The sequence below is a fragment of the Ambystoma mexicanum genome, chromosome 7q (assembly GCF_040938575.1).
Source record: "Ambystoma mexicanum isolate Mex_15411 chromosome 7q, UKY_AmexF1_1, whole genome shotgun sequence".
Classification (NCBI taxonomy): Eukaryota; Metazoa; Chordata; class Amphibia; order Caudata; family Ambystomatidae; genus Ambystoma; species Ambystoma mexicanum.
Window position 1 is genome coordinate 145,164,426 of NC_090941.1, and position 22,878 is coordinate 145,187,303.

Here is a 22,878-nt window from a genome sequence, read left to right on the forward strand (position 1 = left end):
TTCAAGAGTGTTAGTTCACAGATCCTGTTGTTGCTTGCCCTCTTCGTGGGCTTAGCGTTGTCAGTAGCTGTAACAGCAATTGGGGGCAAGGCGCTTGTCGACTTTCCTTGCAGTCATAAGGAGTTTCTAAGTGCTTACCCCACATCCCTTTTCATATATTTGTATTGTTGTCACACTCTATTTGCACTCCTGGGTTTTAGCATACATGAGTCTTGGTTTCTGTTTGCATGTTGTTTGATTCAAGGCTATTCACTGTGTGATTTTGTGCACATTTCCCTTGCCATATTCGCTGCCTTTGTACTCATCTGACAGGTTGAGACGTCGGTGGCTGAGGAAGAAACACGAGAATAGGACCTGGGGGTGAAAACGAGTGTTCTTTGGCCTAAGGGAGCCAGAGAGTTTGGGGGAGGAGGACCTCTAGGTAAAGGTGGTTGAAGGAGATAAGGCGCTGGAACTATTGTAACCAGAACTGGAGGAAGCATTGAAGCCAGCACATCTTTAATTACGCCAGTAAAATAGCCCCTCATTGTCTGAGATGTCATGAGTCTCTGGAACTTGATAGCAGTGGTTTCAAGATGTGGAAGGGCTTTAACACCAATGGTCTCTGCAAACTAGAGAATATGGCCACTTCCCTGCAGGTCTGGACAAGAGGAACCCAGAATCCTCTCTCAAGTGCATATTCTTGCCAGCTATGGTGGCCAAAGCAGGGCCCTGTTCTGCCAATGGTTGAGCCAGATGAGCATGACTAAGATGGGCTGAATTACCAACTAGACAAAAAATGAGGAACCTTTTAGGGTGGGTATTCCTTTGGTCGGACCTCAGCGCCATTAAATGTATTTTTATATAGGTTTCCTTATTCCCGGTCGCATGGAATAGTAACAACGCAGTAATTGGCTCATCAACTCAGTTTAGACTAAAAGAAAAACGTTGCAGTTACTTTAACATATAATCCACGCGCCCACGTTTTTCTGAGAAAAATGACGCATGACCCCTTTCTCAGTTTTCCAATACAAATTTTAGAAAAGTTGTTTATTTTTAATATTTAAATGTTTCAGTTTTTTTCTTTTTGGAAATAGCAGTACCCTTTGTGATAACACGTGTTTCGACGGTATCTCCGTCTTTCTCAAATCAGGACTTGGTAATTTTGTGAATTTGTAAAATAACAACTAGCCTATGGTGTCCCTGTGACTTCGAGAGACCTGCTCTGGCTACGCTCCACTTTTGCACCTCACCAGATGCACTTCAGAGAAATTCTCTCCAGTCTGGCCCCTGAGGCTCAGCTCCCACATGCCTTTTCGGTGTGCCGGGTTTTCATTCTTGGACGCGCTGGGAAGGTGAGAGGATCGGTGCTAAGTATTCATCAGTTAATGTGATGTGCCAGTGAGTTGAGGAGAGAGTATTAGAACATTAGGCTCTGTCATACAGGCCCTCAATATGTACAGTGGAAACTGTTAAACTATCTGGTATTCTAAACACCACTTGTTTGTGAAATACCACCTAATTATGGTAGGTGATTAAATACTATATTTACAGTCCATACAAATGTACTTAATCGGGTAAGTATGGTTTTACTTTAGCCCCTGCAGCACTTTGTCAGTACCCCATGTTGTCAATATAACCCACGCAATCCCAACATAAGATAATAGTGAATATAGTATTTTGTTTTAATTCTTTTTATTTAAACAACTGTGAGCCAGGATAATATAGTATTTTAAAAAATTAATATAGGAGATATTTAAAATAAACCCTTGTTTTTACCAATACTAATATATTCATAATGAGACTTTTAATCTACAAAATGTGTGGCGGCACAGACATTTCGGCGAAAGTGGCAGTGACCCAAGTGCTCTGAGCATGGGAAACTTTTAAAACGCATTATCTCAATCTTTCACTATAATACTACTTATCATTCTATCCAGCAATATACTATCAAGGTGCAACGTGGCTGGCTAGCATCATTGCTAAATCGCAATACTTTTTCTTGGCTCAAGTATATGCAGAAAAGGAGACAGAGCAGAAAGTTCAGCGACTGAGTTAAAGGTACCCTTGTATCAGATGCCCAAGGGATATCAGTCTGAGTGATGACTATTTCACAAGGCATTAGCATAGCATTCCAAACAGTTCATCTGCCCCGGGCAATGCATGCCTAAACTCTCCATCCGCGTAGAATGCAGAGTAGAGGGCTACAATAGTACACATTTTTTTCCCTTTTGAAATGAAATTATAATTGACAACTGATAAAAGCATGGCTGGCAAGTTGCTCTACAACATTTTAGCAACTACAACACAGTTCACACATTGCTGGAAAGCGTTGTGCTATTTTAAGGCGTCGAGTGTTATGTGCGTTCTGTTTGCCTCCAGGAGTTGCACAGTGTAAACTAAGGGTCACGGAAACTACATGCTTAACAGTAAGACGAAAAACAAAAAAAAGATAACTTTCGCGAGATTTGTCTTCAGTTTTGTTCCACACATCTTTCCAATTTCGCATGAGATTGTGAGTGAGAAAGAATGGGCCTTTTTGCAAACGTAAAGCGTGTTTGACATACTAGAGCATGCACGTTCCTCGTTAGAGACGCATTCGAACGCTGTGCATCTTGCAGGTGCAAATGAGGATATTTTCAGCACGAGAATGTATCTGGAATTGCCTGCAGAGCTTCCTCAAGCATTAAACTATCTGGTTAAGAATCATAATTAGCCTTAAAATGGCTGCAATTATCATGCCTCAAAGCAGTCACTTGTGGCTGAATACTATGTTGAGCACCGCATGATAGCCCATAAACTACAGCATTTGACTCCGTATAATGGCCACTTTCCTCTTTTACCTTCATGTTCTAGATCTACAGATACTTCTGGGGAAAGATCAACCATTTTAGTCGGATTACTGCCTTGAGCAGAAGTAGAACATTGACTCGTACATCAGCATTCACCCGTGCAAGTAGAGCGAAGCATAGAAGTTTAAGAGACGCGGGACCCACAGCTAAGACTGCACATCCGTTTTCCTTTCTATTTTAGAGCAGCAGGTCAGCAGTCGTTTTGTGAGATTTTTTACTATTTTTTCCAGGTAACCCCCTTGGAAAAAAAAATCCCCACATGCTGAAGGTAGGCTACTAATTTCCAGGATCGTCCTAATCTGGCAAGTGCCATTGAAAGAGCAATATATTCTCATAGAACTGGGTGTTTTCATACATTATGGCCTCAAATTCCGAATTGTAACCCTCCTCTCAAACTCCACCCCAATTCCACTACCACCAGGGATTTAGAGTGAACCCAACGTCAGGTAGGGACTTGGTGCTAGGCTGAAAGGAGTGAATGACTCAACAGCTCAATGGACTAACAGAGAACAATGAATACAACGAAACGTCATCAAATCTGATCCAACACTGAGTAGTTCTGTCCTTGAAGTAACAATGCAACATTTCTATACAAACTGGGTCCAGCGTGAACAAGTGATTTTGGACTGAAAAATTGTCTACTGTGCGTGTGTTCAGACACCAGCACAAACTTGAGATCAAAGGGGTTCCCTTTTGAACGGCTAAGAGGAGAACAACCTACTCATTGCGGGTAATGTTCTTTGTGATGGGTACAATCTTCCTCCACAGATGCCTCATTTTATGAAATAGTTCAAGATGCAGTTGATTCTGAAAATCTTGGAACAATCACACGGGGCTGAGGGGGGGGGTGCTGTTGCTGGAATGCTCCCAGCCTTTTCCTTATTGCACCCAATTCCCACGCTTCGGAGACCAGAAGGAGCATGAGAACTACCAGGAAAAGAAAGCAGAGGCAGTGAGTAATGTCATTCTTCCAGTTATATAAGGAGTTGGAGTGAGTGCAATGAGGAACTTTCGGGAAGGAAGTTCATATGCATCATTTCATTTTGTCGCTTGTATAGGACCTTTCACCATGTGTATGGTCACGACGTGCTGTAGGTTCAACACCCTCAGAGGGACTGTAGTCTCGGAAAGTTAGGAGGTGCTAGTATGCGTGTGTGCATAATGGCCATGAAAGGTTATAGGGGCTCGGCCCAAGTCCCTGCTACGCACCCATGTCTAATAAGCATGTGTATGGATGGAGAAAGGCACGCTAGGGAAATCATCGGGGGAGGCAGGGGAAGGAGAGATGTGTAAGAGGAAAGTCAGTTACGTGTGCAGCTACGGTTTGAATTTTTGTTGTGAAAGGTAGCTACGTTCTTATGGCAGCAGTGTTGTGCAGAGTGTTATTCGAGTTCTATGTGAAAGCAGATATGTTTACAGTGCGGCCGTGCCTTTGGCTAATTCCAACGGTGCGGATGGGGAGTGAAAAAAAAAAAGCATTGGTTATAATTAAGTGAAAGACTAGGATTGGTAAATTCTGAATCATTCTGATACATCTCGGTTGGTAACTTATAGTGGGGGCATTTTGAATGCCTCCAGCTATCATTAGGTGGCTACCTTCAAGACCCCACTTAGCGGTAAAGAGAGCATTCTGCCAGCACCTGCATTACATGTAGTGGAGCATATTCTACAATCGCTTAGAAACCGTTAGTCAAGTCCATGAGGGCGACCAAGTAAGTGCAGCACCCTGGTGATCTATACAACCCTTCCCAGTGCTATACAAAGGCTATCACCGGCAACTCTGTCTAAGTGGAAAAACTGACCACTCTCTGTTTCAATCTAAGTGCAATACCTTGCACATCACCAGTGTTCATATAAGTGAGAATACGCTGCCCAATCTCCAGTCTGTCCAACTGCAATACATTGCCCCCATCAGACAGCTCAGGTGGAGGGATAAAGCCAACCCTCAAGAGGCATTAAAGAGCAATGCACTGCCCACCCCTTAACAGTCCAAATGCAGCACATAGTCCACACCAAGTCCATCCAGGTCCAACACATTTCCCATCTTCCAGAATCAGTCTGCGTGCATTATTTTGACCACCCTCAGTGTTCTTCTAAGTGCAATACGCTGGCCAATCTCGATAACGTTCAAATTCAATATTACCCCCATGAAGGCAGTTCAAGTGCAGAGAAAATGCCCATCAACGGAAAGCATTAAAAAGTAATACATTGTAATCTTATCCCTTTGTTACTGAACTCCCTGAGCATTAACTACAATATCCACATCACCGTCCATCCAGGTCTCCTCCACCTATGTTTGTTACTACCCAAACCAGAGCCCATCTGTCCTGGCTCCTCTGTTACTACTGTCATTTTGCTGCAATGCGACATGTGTTACCAAGTGTGTTTATAAAGAAAGTGCAAAAAAAAGAAAGAGTAATAAATTGCCCACCCTTACATAATCCAAATGCATCACATAGTCCACCCCCATATCAATATAGGTTCGATCATTGCCTGCCCTCAGGGAATCGTTCAAGTGCGACACATCGCCCACCCTCAAATCTATGTAGGTGCAATACCAAGCTCGCTTTCGAAAGTCTTCCGAGTGGGGGATGCAGGATGCCCCCAATGAAGTGTGCAACACACAGGGCCAATAAATCATAAACAGCCACTACAGGCAGTTCATCACATGCTTCTAGTGTGTGGGAAGAAGCCACACACTCCTCAGCACACTGGAATTGTGTTATTCATTACTGAAGAGAAGCAATTGGCTCTTGTAATGGATTCCATTCTCCCACTAACTCCACATCTTTTGAAAGAGTTCCAAAGCAGTACTGTATCTCAGAATGGTGGACAATAGCTGGCAATGTACCCAAACCCAAAATGCAAACATTCTACACGACTGACCATCCATCATACACTGTGGGAGCCTATCCTTACTAGGCACAAACGTTCTGCAAAGGCAAACAGTGGGCCATGCTACAAACTGATAAATACCTAGCAAGTGGACACCTGTCTGCAATTCAGACGTAGCCACCTGGCTGGCCCCTGGGCAAACGTGACCTGATAACTTGTGCACCAGCTTGTGGCAAGTCTTGAAACACAGGGAAATCCACCAAGGGATAATCTGTTTAGAATTGGCTTTGGCCTTTTGTGGACCAGCAAGATCAAAAACACAGCTATTTGCTGACCGGGTTCTCCTTGGACTGACAAACACAGAAGTTGAGCCCCCTCTTCAGATCAAGACAATGGATCGATAGAGAACACCAAGAAAGGAGAGTCCACACAAAGGTTTGGCAACTCACAAGGTGTGCTGAAGAGATAGCAATCAGGAACACTGGAGAAACAAAAATGTACGAGCTCAAAAGCAAACCCCACCAGAAACATCAAGATCAAGGATAAGTGCAAAGATGGAGCAACAGGTTTCACAGGAATGAACTACAATTATCATGACCCCAGCCGAGTATGTGGAATAGGAAGTGCAGTATCTGCAGTCCCCCCAGGACCTGGCTACCCTCTCGTTTCCCCTTCTGGCAAGGCGAGTTTCTTGTAAAAGCGCCACCTTGGCTCTGTGTCTTTCACAGTTCTGGTTTACCTTGTGGACCTTAGGTGGATTGTTAAGCCTGCGCACGTTCCAACTTATCACCTTACAGCTCACCATTGACTCAAGGTCATGTCCAGGCGGCCCAGTCTTACCTCCGAGCATTCACGTATCTCACCACTGCCATTACCTGTACGTAAGAGATGTGAATCATTTTGAAATAACTCCCAACTTTCCCTTCTCGTTCCCCCACCCACCAGTCCCTTGGACACCAACGTAGCCCCAAACATACCCTCCCCCACCCACACTGCCCACCCCCAACTAGCATTTAATTGTACCACCCTCCCTTCCCCAACAAGCAATTTGCTCCACAGCCCGGGGGCGCCGGACTGTGTTGCCCAAGTACCCGCACACTGCCTCTGACCGCAGGTGGAGGCCCATACAGAGCCATTTCTGCTCAGCCCCTGGACTGATTCGTTACATGGGCGAGCATTTCTATAACCCACCAGGAAGAACATTACATACTGAACATCAGGATTGCAGGGCTAATTGTGGTCGCTTTCAGCCATGGGCCACCTTCCCCAATAGTCAGTAGCGATCGGACTCAGGGACGGTCCATCACCTGGTCATGTAGCCCAGGTTCGAGTTGACCGTCACTCCTTTGGCAACGTCTCAAGGAAGTCTTGCACTGCTCCAGGATCAGTAAAAAAGTGTGCCTGGCCACCATGTTGCACACGCAGTCTGGACGGGTATAGCATATTGTATTCTGCGATCGCAGAGGTCTCTTTTTGCCACCAAGAAAGAGGGGCGGGCCTTCTGGACAGAAGGGGTGAAATCCGGGTAGGACAACACTCAGGCATTTTCAAAGGTTAGGTCTTGTAGCTCACGGGCTCTGTGAAGGATTGTGTTGCGGTCCCTGTAGTTTAACAGGCGAGCTATGATTGGGCGTGGGCTCTGGCCTAGCCTAGGGGTCACCTGCGATACACTGTATGCCCTCTAAATCAAAAAACATTTTTTTTATTGAATGTTTTAGTTTATCAATCAAAAATTGTTTACACATGGTGGCGCCTGCAGAACGTCCAGTATAAACTTTTCCATGAAGACCTTCATGTTGTGTTGCGGTAGAGACTCCGGACCCTCACCACCCTGATATTGTTTCTCTGGGATCTCGCCTCCAGATCTTTGTTCTCTTCTTTGATGGCCATGACTTCCCTCTGGAGCGATCGAATCTCCTGTAATACCTCGCCACTGGTGTCCTCCAGGTTTCCCACTCAATGTTCCACCTCAGATATCCGCTCACTCTCCTTCTCGATACGCTCCTGCATACGGTCGACCTTGCATGCCATTCCGTCCAGTTTCGTATTCATGGACGCAAAGCCGGACCGCATTTCCACCAGTACTAGGCTGAGCTCTGATGCCGTCGTCCAGGTAGGCTTGGTTTGCCTGAGGTATCGGGGCGGGGTGCCAACATCTTCTCGCCCCGCTACTTAGTCCCTCCTTTAGGGAGAATGGCAAGCGGGATTGCCGCTTGTTGCCCATAGCCATATAGCACCTCTTACACTGTTCCACCATGCACCTCTCAAGAGGGCTCTGCACTCACTGCCCCAAAGCGGGCGGTGCTCCTTATCTTTAAGCTTAAGTGCCCCCAGCTGTCAAAATGGTCTGGGCGCCTTTTTTCCATTTGCAGTGTTCTTAGGGGAGCTTGCTCCCTTGCTCCTAATGATGTCTCAGGGGGTGATGGCAAGCCAGAGGATTAGTGGACACTCCAGGGATGGCAAGCCCATTGAATTGAGGCTCCAGATGCGTGCAGCGGTTCTGTTGTCAAGGGTCCATGTCAGCAGAGGAGTCAGGGCTGTCCCGCACAAGGAAAACCCAGAGCTGGCACGGGGCTCCCCGCTGTTGGCGACTTAATGACTGTTCACTGGGCTGAGGGCATTGGAGTGAGAAGTATACCTCCCGGGCTCGACTACATCCACACTAGACAGAGTGCGGGCCCAGGCCACCATCAGTTTGGCAGCCATAGAATCTGCCTGGGTTGCGTGAGAGTGCGCTGATGCAGGAATGGTGGGTGTGAGTGCTATAGCCGTTGGGGCTTGCTGTGTCCTATGCGTAATGCCTTCCCAGGCTCCTATTAAGCCAGGGTGGTAGGAGCAGTGGCTGGCTGCTGTTAGGTTATTACAATATCAGGAAGCCGGTTCAGTGTTTCCGAGGGGCCACCGCTGCAGTTGATATCACCAGCGTGTAGTAGGTGGTGCAGCGGGACAGCCCGCAGTTACCAGCGGTGAGGATGCCGACCAGCTGTTGCCACCAGAGGAAGGGGGGGCGAAGGCCCGTCCACACCCTGATCATGTATTGCCGCTGGTGGCCAAGAGACGCAGCTGCTGTCAAGCTTCTCCCCAGAAGGGGAGCCTACCTCCTCTCACCCCGTCCTGGCCATCGCAGAAGGACCAATCTCCGGCTGGATGACGCAGTCCCACGGATCCCCCAGAGCGGCTCCTGATGCAGGACTGGATATTCTCCCCACACTTGCTCCTCCTCACCCGATCCCGGCATGCGCCACTCGGTCCCAGCCTTTCTCCTCTGCCAGGCCGCTCCAGACAGCCTCGAGCACCGGCAGCCACACCACTAGCAGTCACCTCACATGCGGCTCTGTGCCCTTGCAGCGTCCGCTCCTCCCTCCTCGCCCGCCCGGGTCTCCCCGGGGGTGCGGCCACACAGTTCCCAAGGCACCTTTACGGTGTATAACGGTGGTCCCTGGATACCTGGCTCGGGCTGCAGATCGACAGCACAGATAAGTGTTCCCCTGCCTTTAAGGCTCTCGTTATCCTGGCTGATACAGTGTTGGCCTCCTCAGTCAGCTGGCCGTACCCAGAGCTCATGGAGAAGTGGTCATCCTGGCTGCGGGCTCTCTAGCACCCCCCTAAATTATATACTGTTGCAGGTATCTGAACACACACCACACAAATCAATCACTAAATTATTTCTATAAATTAACTTCACAAATGGTGACACGATAAATCAGTAGAGCGGACTGTAATTAAAATATACACACACAAAGCTTCTCCTTCCTTGTATTGGGTAATGTAGTAATCGAATCTGGGCAAATGAACATGCTTCCTTTTGCCACTTTATAATCAGGTCACTAATGTCCAGGATGGTTGGAGAAAACTCCTGTGGCTTGAGTATATCGATAAAGCTCTGTCCTAAGGTAACATAAGGGTTCTTTCCCTCCCAGATGCCCTGCTGACCAAAGCCCAGTTGAAGCGTTAGAAATGTATTTTGGGGGAAGTGGTCTCAATGAAAAGGACCTTTTTTATTTGGAGCATCCAACCAACTCTGACAAAGAGCAAACAGTGATGAGCCAGGTAAAGGAGAGAGAGCCTATTTAACCAGCAATCTTTCTTAGTAGAGCTCCATATTAATCTCCTGTGCGAGATTTGACTGCCTCCTTTTAAGGGGAACTACAGTTTATTGGAGAGGATATCCCGATTTGGCAGGGTACCCGTGTATGGTTACATAAAAAAGGATTTGGTCCATTTGTTATTGTTTTGCCCTGGCTATAGCAGCATTAGACGGTCAACCTTACTGCCGGTCTTACAGGAAGCTAATATCCGCTTCTACAGGACTGCAGTTTTGTTCCTTTTGACTGATGATTTTGTTTTAAAAAATGTTTTTTTACAAGCTGTATTTTATTTCAAGCACCAACCAATGCCATGCGTATGTGCCATACAACATGAGGCTTGTTTCGGAGCCAATATATTCGGATCACCCACCACCCTCTAGCCTCCGCCCACCCACTTCTCAACTCGCAAACTTAACAATGATGGTGCATTCAGGTGTCCAGTCATAATTCAGTCAGTCATTACATACTTGGGATCAGGTTTAAGCCCATGGACACTGGAAGGGACACTCTGGTATTCCAGTCAAAGTTCATCCCCTCATGGGTTCACAGCACCGAAACATTTCTGAGAATGGCTGGTTTGTGGAATTGATTGTCTCTCATCTACAAATTAGTGAAAAGGAATCCAAACCTTCACATAGTTCTGGTATTTACTCACTGCTAGCGCACACACTTTTTCCATAGCCATAATGCTCCACAGTCGGACCCACCACATTGCCAGTATCCGATTTCCAATTATGTACAAGCGTGATACGCGCCGCCGCCAACATGTGGGTGATCAGAGTTGCTCTTGCTCCAGTTGCCCCATATAAGCCCTCCACTACTGCCCCCAGCATGATCACCTTTGGACATATTGGCAACTGTATTCCCAGAATTTGTTTAATGTGACCTAGAATTTCTTTCCAAAGACTTCTGGCCTTTGGACATGTCCACCACGTGTCCCATATCGCCCACCTGTCCACATCTCCTCCAACACTCCCTTTGAATGTCTGGATTCGCCTTGTGTAGTCTCAGTGGGGTCATATACCATCTCATGTATATTTTATATGCTGACCCTTTGATTATGGAGCATCTAGAGCTTTTCTGCAGCCTCCCCCAGATCTGTTCCCATTCTACTTCCGATATGGGCATGCCCAAGTCCTGTTCCCAACTTCTCATATACAGCAATTTGTACAGACTACTGGACAGGGCGATAGTGGGGTACAATCTCGAAATAGCCTTCCCTGGGACACCCTCCTTCATTGTAAGTTCCAGACCCACTGGGGCTTTGTTGGCTGCCTCTCTACATTCTTCAGATGTGATCCAATGCCTAATTTGAACATAGTGGAACCTTTCACCTTCCGGAAAGGAGAATTCAAACCTCTCTTCTTGTCGTTGCCCCCGAGCTATCCTCCCCGCCCAAGATGTCACTTCTTGCGATTTCATGGGGTCAAATCCCCCATTTTGGCCTTTTCACTTCATTGCCTGGGCCCACATGAATACATTTGTAAACCTGGCACCCATGAATCATGACTGTTTTTCTGTAAGAAGAAAGAGCAGAGATATTCAGAAAGATATCACTTCCACATCTATAGACCCACTATCTTGTAAAACAAATACAACTTGGGATTCTTTTATACTGCCTGATGAAGCTTAACTCATGTTAATGCATAACACTAAAGTTACTTATTTTTCGGATGACCTTTGCCCAACCGCTTTTGTAAAAGAACACTTTCAATTGTAAAAGGTCAGGAAGAAAAATGTGAAATATTATAAGGCTCTAAAAGAAACAACGAGACCTAAGAGAACAATAACATTTCTCCTTTATTCAAAAAGCAAACCTGAACTGGACGTAGATTGTTTGGCCAGGAATAGGCTGGTTACTTCTTTGCCATTCTTGGGTAAACGAATGGAGAAGGTTGTTTTTTTGATTGGATACTCAAATAGAATCTTCTTCCACCATTTCAGTCTGCTATTCGACGAGGCGGTAGCACATAAACTGTTACCTTAGACATTTTAGATATTTGCCAGATTTTAGATGACAGAGGTTCTTGTCTGCTGGTGTTGCTAGATGTGTCCGCGGCATTCGACACGATCGATCAAGAGATCTTGATTGATATATTATCTTGTTGAATAGGGATTGGAGGCCTTGTACTGGCGTTTCAGTTGATCATTTCAGGACCTTAGTTCAATCATTGATTTTTGTCAAGAATATTTTATGGAAACTATTTTAATTGTTATTCCACAAAATTCCTTGGCTCCTTCAAACGCTGTACTTCATGCAGCTGCACGTCTGGCCTCGAAAGTCTGAACATTTTATTGCATTATTCCACTTCCATTCCCTGCACTGGTTACCTCTGGAAGCTGGGATTATTTTGAAATTACTATGTATACCCTCAAAGCGATCCATGTGCAGACCCCCACGTAACTAGCAGCTAAACGAAACATTTCAGGAGGGTTGAGAGGCGACTCTACAGCCTCTCCTAAACGATCCTTTTCGGGCACTGTATGCCTGCTGTTACCGAGTGATTCATGTCAAATCCCAGAGTATTTGAGGTTTAGGAATATTCTGACAGCCTGGCTATGGAAACCCAAAACGAAGTCCATCTCGAGTGTTCAGACTGATTTTTAATTCATTATTTTACCTTTTTTAACTTCAATTAGTTGGTTTTAATATCTTCATGTCTTTATTTAATGCTTTGTATTTACTTATTATATATGTATGTATTGTTAAGCGCTCAGATGCATTTTTTGTGCTTTGTTCGAGCAATATAAACATTTGAAAAAATAAAACAAATGATTATTATCTGTCATGCAGTGACAACGCTAGGGTAGGACCGGGAGCACAGTGTTTCCTGCCTGCATACATTTTTAATCAGGCTACATTAAATTAGCGCTTGCCGCAAGCATTTTGCACAGGGGGAGTGCATTGGAGGCTGGCACAGGTTCAAGCGTAATTTGTAGAAACAACCGTGTAACGAACATCCGCGTCAGGAGCAGCAAGTATGAAAGTAGTCTGTAAATGATGGCAGACGGTGAGACTCTGCTGAGCCACACATGCGTCTCCTATAGCCAATCCACCAATCTGCGATCTTGCTGGGCAATCCCTTTGTATCACTTGATGTTCAAATCACACAACCTCACATCACGGACAGTCCACTCGGCTTCGTCTTCAAGCTGGGCCAATCATATTGCTTCCCACTGCATGTAAATCAGAGTCAAAAAATGCACATTAATTTCTCTAATTGCTGGCCACTGTTTGAAGAGATTAATGGCAGCCATTTTTAAAATACTGGCCCTCAACCAGATATCAGGAAACATATTTTCTGCAATGTAATTAAGCTCAGAGGTCATGTAGTGGAATTTACAGTGATGTCATAAGGTAATAGGATTGACAGTCACGAAATGATTATGCTGCTTAGTACGCACATTGACTTGCTCAGGCGATGCAGTGTTTGTCAAACAAGATTAGTGTCCAAGCAAAAATAGGTCCCAGAAGTGATTAGGCACATGGAAAAGAGGAAAACTAAAGTCATACATGGCAATCAAACAATTATGAACGGTGAAATTACAAGTAACCAAACCTGAAGGTTGGCAGCTGGAAGGTTTTGGGTTAATCATAACCATTGCTGTTGCTCGGGAAACCCTCCTGGCCATCGTTTTTCAGGCTGGCATGCCATTACAGTATTGGAAAATAACATTGGAAAATTAGGCTTGGCCCAGCCCTAATGGGGCAGTCCAGTCAGCACATATGTGCTGTATCACATCCCTTCTGCAGGAAAATCGAAGGTCTGGAGGGTTGCACAGAGCAATGCCAGAGGTCATGATTGATTCAAAACCTCCAACCATCACAGAGGTTTAGCAAAACTGAAAGTAAAACACAACAATAAAGGAAAATATAAAGAAAACATGGAATATATTTGTGCACAGTATATATGAGCACTATGGGAAACATGCTGAAAAGATTTGACACCATCCTAAATGGCTACCCAACAAATGCAAACGTTATCTTGATGTGAAGTGTCTGCATATTACTTACATTAAAAAGTAAACCAAAAACATATCTAGATTTCTTTCAGACATTTTATTTATTTATTTTCACCTTAAAGGCAATTTGAAGTCATAACATATTATGTTAATAAATCACACAAGAAGATGCATAGTGAACATACACTTACCCGCCCATTGCTGACAACAGCCATCTGACCAGGAAGCAGTTTTAGAACCTCACGGCAGAACAAGTGGTGGGTGCGGATGACATCAACTCCAATGGTGTTGTATTTCTTTTCAAATGCATCAGCATCCATTTCCTGATGTGCAACAAACCAAGCATTCAATTAACATTAGCCCTTTTTTTTAAATGGCTTTTATTATTTTTTGCCAGTTGTAAGATCATTGGAAGTCAAAGTTTGATTGGGAAACAATTGCTTGACAACTCCACACACACTGTACTTTTCTCATTTTGCCAAACTAAAACAGTTTTTAAACCCTCCACCATCTTCTCCCCCACCCCAAACCGTCCAACAATTCCACCCTACCCCCTTGGGTAACTGCTGGGTATCATCTGTCACTTGGTGGGTCAGTTCGCCAGTGAGGGCCATGTCTGTCACAGTATATAGGCGGGGTCTGCTGCAACATGAAAAAACAGAGCCTGCATGGGAAGCGGCCCGCGTCCTCACCCTTGTACTAGGTACCTTAACCAGGCACATCGCTCCCCACATTTGGGTCTCTTTTCTTCTTACATTTTTTACCTTATAATTTGAAAATGAGAAAATAGTACCCATTAGGAAATAAAAAATGTCTAAAATATGTTATAGTACATCAAACAGTTGTGTCAACAATAACAAAAAATACAAAGATGGAATGAAAATGAAATGAATGAGACAAGAGATTAAGGGTGGGGGATAAGGGAAGGAAAGTTAGGTAAAAATTGGAGTACCAATCAAGATGCTAGAGATATATTTTTTCTATATACATTATGCGAATATTACAATGACCTGTACATGTAGTATCGATATGACTCCCCCCGCACCCCCCTTTTTCCTGCCCTTCCCTCTTTCCTACCGTTTCCAGTTGGGATTTATCCCAGTTATATTCAACAGTTTATAACTACCCTAGTGCTTAAGAGTGACGCCATAGGGTACGAGCTTTTTCTTTGTAACCTGTTAAATAATAATATCGACATTGAGTTTGAAACTGACTAATGTCCTCATGTGAAGCTTTGTACTCCAATTTTTACCTAACTTTCCTTCCCTTATCCCCCCCACCCTAAATCTGTCTCATTCATTTCATTTTCATTACATCTCTGTATTTTGTTATTATTAACACAACTGTTTAATGTACTATAACATATTTTACACATTTTTTATTTCCTAATGGGTACTATTTTCTCATTCCCAAATTACTGGTCTCTTTTTTTCTTACATTTTTGACTATATGTTTGTACATTCTTTGAATATGATGCTGTCTACTTTACGTCCAATTGAATGTGCACTTTATGTTGAACACATATTTAGACAGAACAATTGTTACAAAGAAAATATAGAGATATGCCCTGATTTGAGAAAGGCACTTTGCCGAAACATGTGTTATCATAAAGGGCCACTAATATAACACAACCAAGAAGTAATTTGGAATCATCTTCATTTTCTTGGCGCAGTAACAAGGTGTGATCAAAGCACTTCCTTCTCATTTTGACAAACGGAGTAGGGGAACTCAAGGTCTCAGTTTTCTTTATTGCAAATTTGCACTGTTGCATTGGTGTGTCAAAGAGGTCGCGGAGGTCATCAAGTGATATCATTGGAAAAGTTCCCTTAGCTTTTTTTCTCACTCCCCACATAGGCTCTGAGAGACAGGCATGGTATCAAGAGATTATAATTAATTTAATTAAATTGTTCTTTTATAACGCGCTTAATACCAACAAGTGGTTTCTAAGTGCGGGATGAGGATTCAAACCTGTGTTGCGCTGAGTTGTCTTACTTCCAAGACGAAGGCCTTGCCCCTGAACTATCCAACAGATGCCACAGACACAAGGAGAACCGTTTGAAAAACTTTATTTAAACTCTTAAGGTTGGTGTAACGCCTTTCTTGCCCTATTTCTACTCTGGGTTTTCCCCTAACTGATGCTTCTAAGGTTTGTCTATGTCCGTAAATCACAAAACAAAATTTGTCTGTGTCAAACCTATGCTTGCCCTCACATCTAAGCAAATGTTATGTAGGGATTCTCAAAAGAAAAATAGTCTTCCAAAAGTATAGAAAGAGAGAGCTGGATTCAGATGGCCCTCTACTCAGGTTTCGCTCTGCCAGTTCACAGTTACTCAAATCACAAAAGTGCCCTAGACTCTCAAGGTGCTGTTCGCTTCGTTTCAAAGCAAATCAGTTCACAAAGTTCACTAGGTCTCTTGGGGGTTTCCCTTCCCCATGCTTCTTCTCTTACAGCTCTTTAGTCCTCTCAAGGCTCCCTTCCCCCAAATGCAGCCACTCCGTTTCCACAGATTGTTCAACTTCTCAGGGCTCCTTTCCCCAAAATACAAATGCTTTTCGTTGTGGCCCCCTAGTCGTGGTGCAGTTGTCAGACCGCTCAGTCCACCCACTACAGGTCACGCAACTGGGTACCTGGGGCTCTTAACATGCCTCTTACTTTATAATTTGTCCATTTTCTACAACATATTCATCTTGGCTTCTTTCTCCATTCGGTTCACACAACCTTTCAACACTTTGGGGATTTCGCTCCAACTTCACTTTTGTGTAGCTCCCCTTCCGCTGCTTCCTCAATAGCTTTCGCTATTTCTTTCTTCTGGTTTCAACAAGGATACATATCAGAGCCTTTCGAGGATGCATACATACTTCGTATGTGCGACCACTCTCGTACTTTGTTCCACATAATCCTTTTTGCCCTTCATTCATTTGCTCCTGCTTCGGAACGGTGGGCAACGTGTCGCCCACATGCTGCTACTTTATCTCATACAGCTTTCAATTCCCATGGTTCTGTGCTGCTTGCACGCTGCTACCTTGTTTCATATTGTTGCTAAGTTTTACTTTCATTACTTCCCCCCCTCAAATGTGGAGCTTTCACCAATGTGCCGCCTGCACATCACTTGTTTCAGTTCCACACATGAACCGAGTTTCTCACTCTTACAGACACTCACCGGTTAGCATGATGCTTTTCACAATGTTCTTTTCTCATGGCTGAGGTCAGCGTCTCTCTGCCTGCTCCTCAGACACTCCTGAGCACCATCAGCACACCCAGCGGAACAAGCATTCTTAACGCCATTAACATGACTGAGCACACACTTCAGGGCCCTTCGAGATTCCGGCTCCTTGAAGACACAGCTCCCTCGCCACGCTTTTTCCCAACAATTCACTATGCAGCGGGTCAGCATCCCAGCGTCTCTTTCTCCACTGGATGACTCTTGGCTTCTCTGGTTTCTCAGCTGCAGCAACCGCATCCTGCTCCCACAACTCGCTCACTCACTTTGGCAAAACTCCACCTTCTATAACTTGGTCGTGTTTCAATAGGGTGTAGGTTTGCATAGTTGGATTCAACTGCCTGACCTCATTGGAGGGACATCCCTGTAGTGTATTGCAGTGTGCCTCCCTAGTCATCTTCCTCCTCTCAGTACTATATGCATAGTTATCATTGGGGATCTGCATTACTCGCGGATACCGCTTCCTTGTCTCAGTAAGTACTGGAAATGGGGAGGGGAACGGGATAAGAGTGACAGTATCTCATAAATGCTGAAGGAGAATAGGGCGATTGAAAATTGGAAGAGGGGGAATACCATGTTTAAGGTTTATATACTGTGTTTAATTTCCTTCCCCCATTTTACAGCTAAATGATGGTAGTAGGGAATAAAAAGGCAGGTCTTCACAATTCATGAAAGCTGAGGGACTGGGTGATAAAGCTGTATCATGGGTAAAAAAATGAAAAGAAAAAAAGTTCTGCCCCCCTTTGAGATTTTACTTTGGTTGGAGATCTGTCTAGAGTTTGTAGGAGAGAGACCAGAATACCCTATGAAGACTTCAGGGATATACTAGTCATCTCTTTTTGTCCTGGTAGGATACTGTGTCACACCTGAGGGCATCACAAGTCGGTTCTCCTGGGATCCCCTATCCAGGTGATCCTTCCTCATTTGTCGGCCCCAGAGTTGGGATCCAAAAGCAATGGCCCTCGCCATGCCACCTGAATAGAGGATTCTCAGGGTTGACATGCATGAATCCTAATGAGGCTTTGATGAGGATGGCTCAATGAGCCCTACCCCCAGGGGTGGACTGACCTATAGAGAACTCCAGAGATTTCCCGGTAGGCTCTGCACCATGGGCCTCTTTTGTGCAGTAACCTATTTTATTTCCAAATGTTCTCATAGGAAAGGGTTGGACATGCTGAAAATGTGTAATATGGGGTCCACTTTGAACATTTTTTCCAGGTCCGCTTTTGGTTCACAGTCCACCCCTGCCACCCCTGAATGATAATAGCCAGTGCATCCCTTGTGAGTGATGACAATGGAGCCACTAGCCATTGCCAATGCCAGTGCCAGAGTTGTGATTACCTCACAAAGTAAAGGCAGTGACTTGAGATTTGGAAGAAGCACATGGTGGTCTTTTCAGGACTACAAGTACCAGAACTACAAGAACTACTAGGCCTTATCACGAGAAAACGTGATAGCTCTACATATGAAAAAGGAGGGGAGGGGTATTTTTTATAACGCATGAAATTAGTGTGAATATACACAAAATCAACAATTATTAAAACAAGATCTGATAAACCATGTTAATGAGTTCATGTGTTTTTTCTCCAAACACTATTCATTGCTCATTCGGTTACTCTCTCCACTCAAAAGACACGAACATCAGTATATTTTGGAGAGTTCTGCCATAATGACTCAGTTATAAATTAATACTTACTCACTGTAGTGAGTAGTCCTCTGTCCCCTTTCCTCCATGCTGCATGGGCGTACCACGCTAGGTATGGGAGACGGAAACTTTTTCACCAGAAAAAACCTTCTTCCCCTTTAAATTTAGAGGCGTGCAGGGGCACGGCCCTGGGAGCTTGCGCTCCACTGACTCCGCCCCTCGGCGCCACTCCTCAGTCCCCATTGACGCGGCGACAATATTTAACATTACTTAATGACACCAGTATTATTAGGGGGGAGGATGGTGGGATGTATGGAGGAAAGGTGACTAAGGACTAATAGTACGTTAGTCACTACTGTGAGTAACTATTAATTACTCTTACGTCCCGTCCCCTTATCTCCATACTGCATGGGCGTTTACAACTGAATGTAGCCCCAGGGTGGAGAGGAGACCCTCCTTAAGCAAACAGGTTCCTTAGAACCACCTGTCCGAAAGCAACACCTGACTTAGAGCCGGCGTCCAAACAGTAGTGCTTACAGAAAGCCGAAAGGGGTGGCCCAGGTGGCCGCCCTGCTAGTGACCTGTCATGGCACTTGTCGCTGGGATGCAATGGCTGTGGCCTTGGCTCTGACTGCGTGGGCGCGCATGTTGGATGGAAGCAGTTTATGCTGCCCCTCATAGGCCTCCTTGATGGTCGAAACCATCCCCCGTGCTATAGAGGCCTTGGATGCCCGATTGTCACCTTTGGAAGGGTCAAAGCCTGGCTGAGCGTCTGACTTGAGGAAGCCCTTAGTCCTGTCCAGATAGAATTTCAGCACACGTCTGACATCCAGACGGTTGCTGACCCTAAGGACGATGCTCAGAGGGTCTTGCACTAACGTAGGTAAAACTATCTCCTAGTTCAGATGGAAAGCGGAGGCTACCTTAGGTAGGAACGCAAGGTGTTTTCTCAGGACCACCTTATCCTTGTGAAAAGTAGTATAGGGTTCTGAAGCCATCAGTGCCTGGATCTCGCTGACTCTGCAAGTAGAGTTGAGGCCCACCAACAGAGCTGTTTTTATGGCGACCAGCCTGACATCTGCAGACACCATTGGCTCGAATCGTTTGTGCGATAAATCGCCCAGCACTACATTGATGTCCCACACAGGGTGTGGTTTCTTGATGGGAGGGAAGAGCCTGGCGAGACCCGCCAAATGTCACTTGACCACCGGGATGGAAGAGAAGACCACCTCCTCCAAATTTCTGTAGGCCCCTATGGCTGCCAAATTGGTGCAGCATGTAGCCACCTGCACGCCTGAGTGAGCAAGGTGTGCAGAGAAGGAGAGTACGTCATGCAACATGCACGTAAGGGAGTCGATCTCCTTAGAGTCGGCCCAGTGACATAACCTAGCCTCTATTTACTCTTGTACTCGCTCCTGGTGGCCTTGCCCCTAGCGCCCCGAATGATCTCTAGGTTAGCCTGTGATAGACCCAGGTGTTTCAGCGTGACCTGCGCAGGAACCAGGCTGCAAGGGCTAACTTTGTGGAGCGGGGTGCATGACCCTGCCCCACTGTTGCACCAGCGGCAGGTGAATGGGATGCCTGTCAGAGGCTGAGACGCTCAGAGAATCACAGTCTCGCGGGCCACGACAGAGCTATCAAAATGATGCTGAGGTGACTTGATTCCTTTATCTTGCAGATCACCCTGTGGATCAGGGGTGTAGGAGGGAAGGCATAGACTGTCATGCCGCTCCATTGGATCTGGAAAGCGTCGCCCAGGGAGCCGGAGCTCTGCCCCTGTCAGGACTCAAACTGCTGGCACTTCTTGGTGTCCCAGCAGGTGAAGAGATCCACCGGAGGAAGCCCCCATCTGCTGAAGATCTCCCGCAGCACCTGACCGTTCAATTGCCACTCGTAACTGTCCACTCCCAGTCTGTCAAGCCTGGCCGCTTTCAGGTTGGACTCCCCCACAAGGTGGATGTCCCTTAGGTAGATGTTGTTCTCCAGGGCCCAGTCCCACATGCTGACCCCAAGGTTGCACAGTGGAGGGGACCTGGTACCATCCTGCTGGTTGAAGTAGTACATGCTGGTGGAGTTGTCCGTCTGGATGAGGACGACTTTGCCCCCAATGAGCGGAAGGAAAGCTTTGAGAGCTAGACAGATGGGTTTCAGCTCCAGCCAGTTGATACGAGATTCCTGCTCCTATAGGGTCCAGACTACATGGACACTGGTTGTCCAAAGTGCACCCCCTGCCCTCCATGGAGGAATCCGTAGTAATGATGGCCTGCGAGGCCGGCTGCAGGAAGGGATTGCCCGTCCGCAGGTTGCGGTCCCTGGACCACCATGTGAGGTCCGGGTGGAGAGAAGGCGGAATGCTGACCAGCTCCGCTGGGGAGCCACGCTCCTGATTCCATGAGGCTGCGAAGTTCAGCTGCAATCTCCTCATCTTGAGTCTCGTGTAGGGTACGGTCAGCAGGACTGCTGCTATGGTGCCTAATACGTGTTGGTAACACCAGGGCGAGGTCACTTCTCAGGTGAGGAAGTAAGTAATGGCCCTCTTGAAGCCTGTGACCTTGTCCTCCGAGGGGTACACTCTCTCGAAGCTCACCTCCCAGATGAAGCCAGAAAGGTCAGGCTCTGCATAGGCTACAGCTGGGACTTCTTGAGGTTGACCGAAAACCCCAGCTCTTGGAGTGTAATCATAAGAGTGGAGGATGTGTAGGAAACCCCCTCCGGAGATCTCGCCCTGGCGAGAGTGTCGTCCAGGTACAGGTAGACGTGGTGGCCCTGCGCCCTGAGGGGGGCTGCCACCACATTCAGGAGCCTGGTGAACACCCTGGGGGCTGGATTGAGGCCAAAGGGTAGGACCTTGTATTGGAAATGGCAGCCCATGATCCTGAATCGTAGGAAGGAGCGATGCGGCTGCCAAATCGGGACGTGCAGATAAGCGTCCTTCAGATCCAGGGAGCACATCCAGTCTCCCCTGCACAATGTCTCCGTAATCAGTGCTGGCGTAACCATTTTGAATTTTTGAAGAAGGAGGGAGAGGTTGAGGGTGGAAAGGTCCAACACAACGTGGCCTTCTTAAGGATAAGGACTCTGCAGCTTGCAAACTGTTTTTCGTTTTTATCTAGCTCTGCATCGGTGGTGGAGTGAAAGAGGTCTCCCCCCTCGAATGGAAGGTCCAATATGCGTTCCTGGACGTCTGGTTAAATTTAGCAGCCAGAAGCCAGGCAGTCCTTCTCATGTCCGTGGCGATGCATATGGCCCGGCCAGATGTCTTGCACACCCATTTTAGCCTCTGCCAGTCCCGCCTTGAAACGCGACTGGCTCTGTACCGGAAGTTCTGGAAGGGAGTCGGCTATTTCCCGCCAAAGTCTCTGGTTAACGGCTGCCAGCATGGCATCCACGTTGGATTGACAAAGATGCAGCGAAGCATTACAATAAAGCATTTTCCCGTACGCCTCCAAGATCTTCTCCTCCTTGCCTAGCAGCGCCGACAATGCGGTGGGGGGGGACGACTGAGGCTTTGAGTAGAGTGACGCTGTAGCAATCACAGAAGAGTGCGGTTGAGGGTGGGCCAACAGCAAGAGTGGATCCCTCTCCATTTGCCTATACTTGCCGTCCAGGCGCTGATTGACAAGTGGGGCTGAGAGGGGTTTGAGCCATCCCTTCTTGGCCAAGGCGGCAACGTCTTTCTGCATCGGGATCCCCGTTCTAGCCGCGGGCGTAGAGTGAGGACCTCTGCAAGTACCCCCACCTCCGGTTGTTCGAATTCGGGTTGAGGAAGGCCCAAGTACTCTGCCAGACCTGTGAGTCATTCATGGAAAGCCTCCTTGGCAGCGGATGGTGTGTCAGGGTCATCTGGGTCAACCATGGCGTCCACCTGGTGGAGGAGTGCTGGGCGCTGAGGTGTGGTGACCAGTGCCAGAGGCTGGTACGGAACCGCCTAAACTGTGGGAGGCAGGGGAGCCAGAATCGAAGGAGCCGGTATGGGCAGCACTGGAGCGATGACTATAGGTGCAGACAGAGGGGCCGGAGGTGTGTATGTATGTATATATATATATATATGTATATATCTCTCTCTCTCTCTCTCTCTCTCTCTCTCTCTCCCCCCCCCCCCCCCCCAAACCCCCCCCCCCTGTCTGGCCCAACTCATTCTGGAGGGCACACTCTAGATGCTTTGATCTCCTCTGACCTTCCCCTCCGTCCCTCTCTCCTGGAGTGATCACTTTTTCCTATCCTCCCACCTCATCCTCCCTACCCCTCAGGCCAAGCCACCTTCATCACTACCACCCTCCTTCTCAGTCATCCGA

The 22,878-nt window shown here is 46.5% G+C and overlaps 1 protein-coding gene across 2 annotated transcripts in view; it reads right to left on the reverse strand.

Moving 5' to 3' along the window:
* The window catches only part of UGGT2 (UDP-glucose glycoprotein glucosyltransferase 2), a 1,923,861-nt gene that overhangs the window by 1,012,297 nt on the left and 888,686 nt on the right, over positions 1-22,878 (reverse strand). For both annotated transcript variants that reach the window (XM_069639785.1, XM_069639786.1), the window contains one exon: positions 13,909-14,040. In XM_069639785.1, the coding sequence (XP_069495886.1) occupies positions 13,909-14,040 (132 nt within the window). The remainder of the gene's footprint in view (positions 1-13,908; positions 14,041-22,878) is intronic.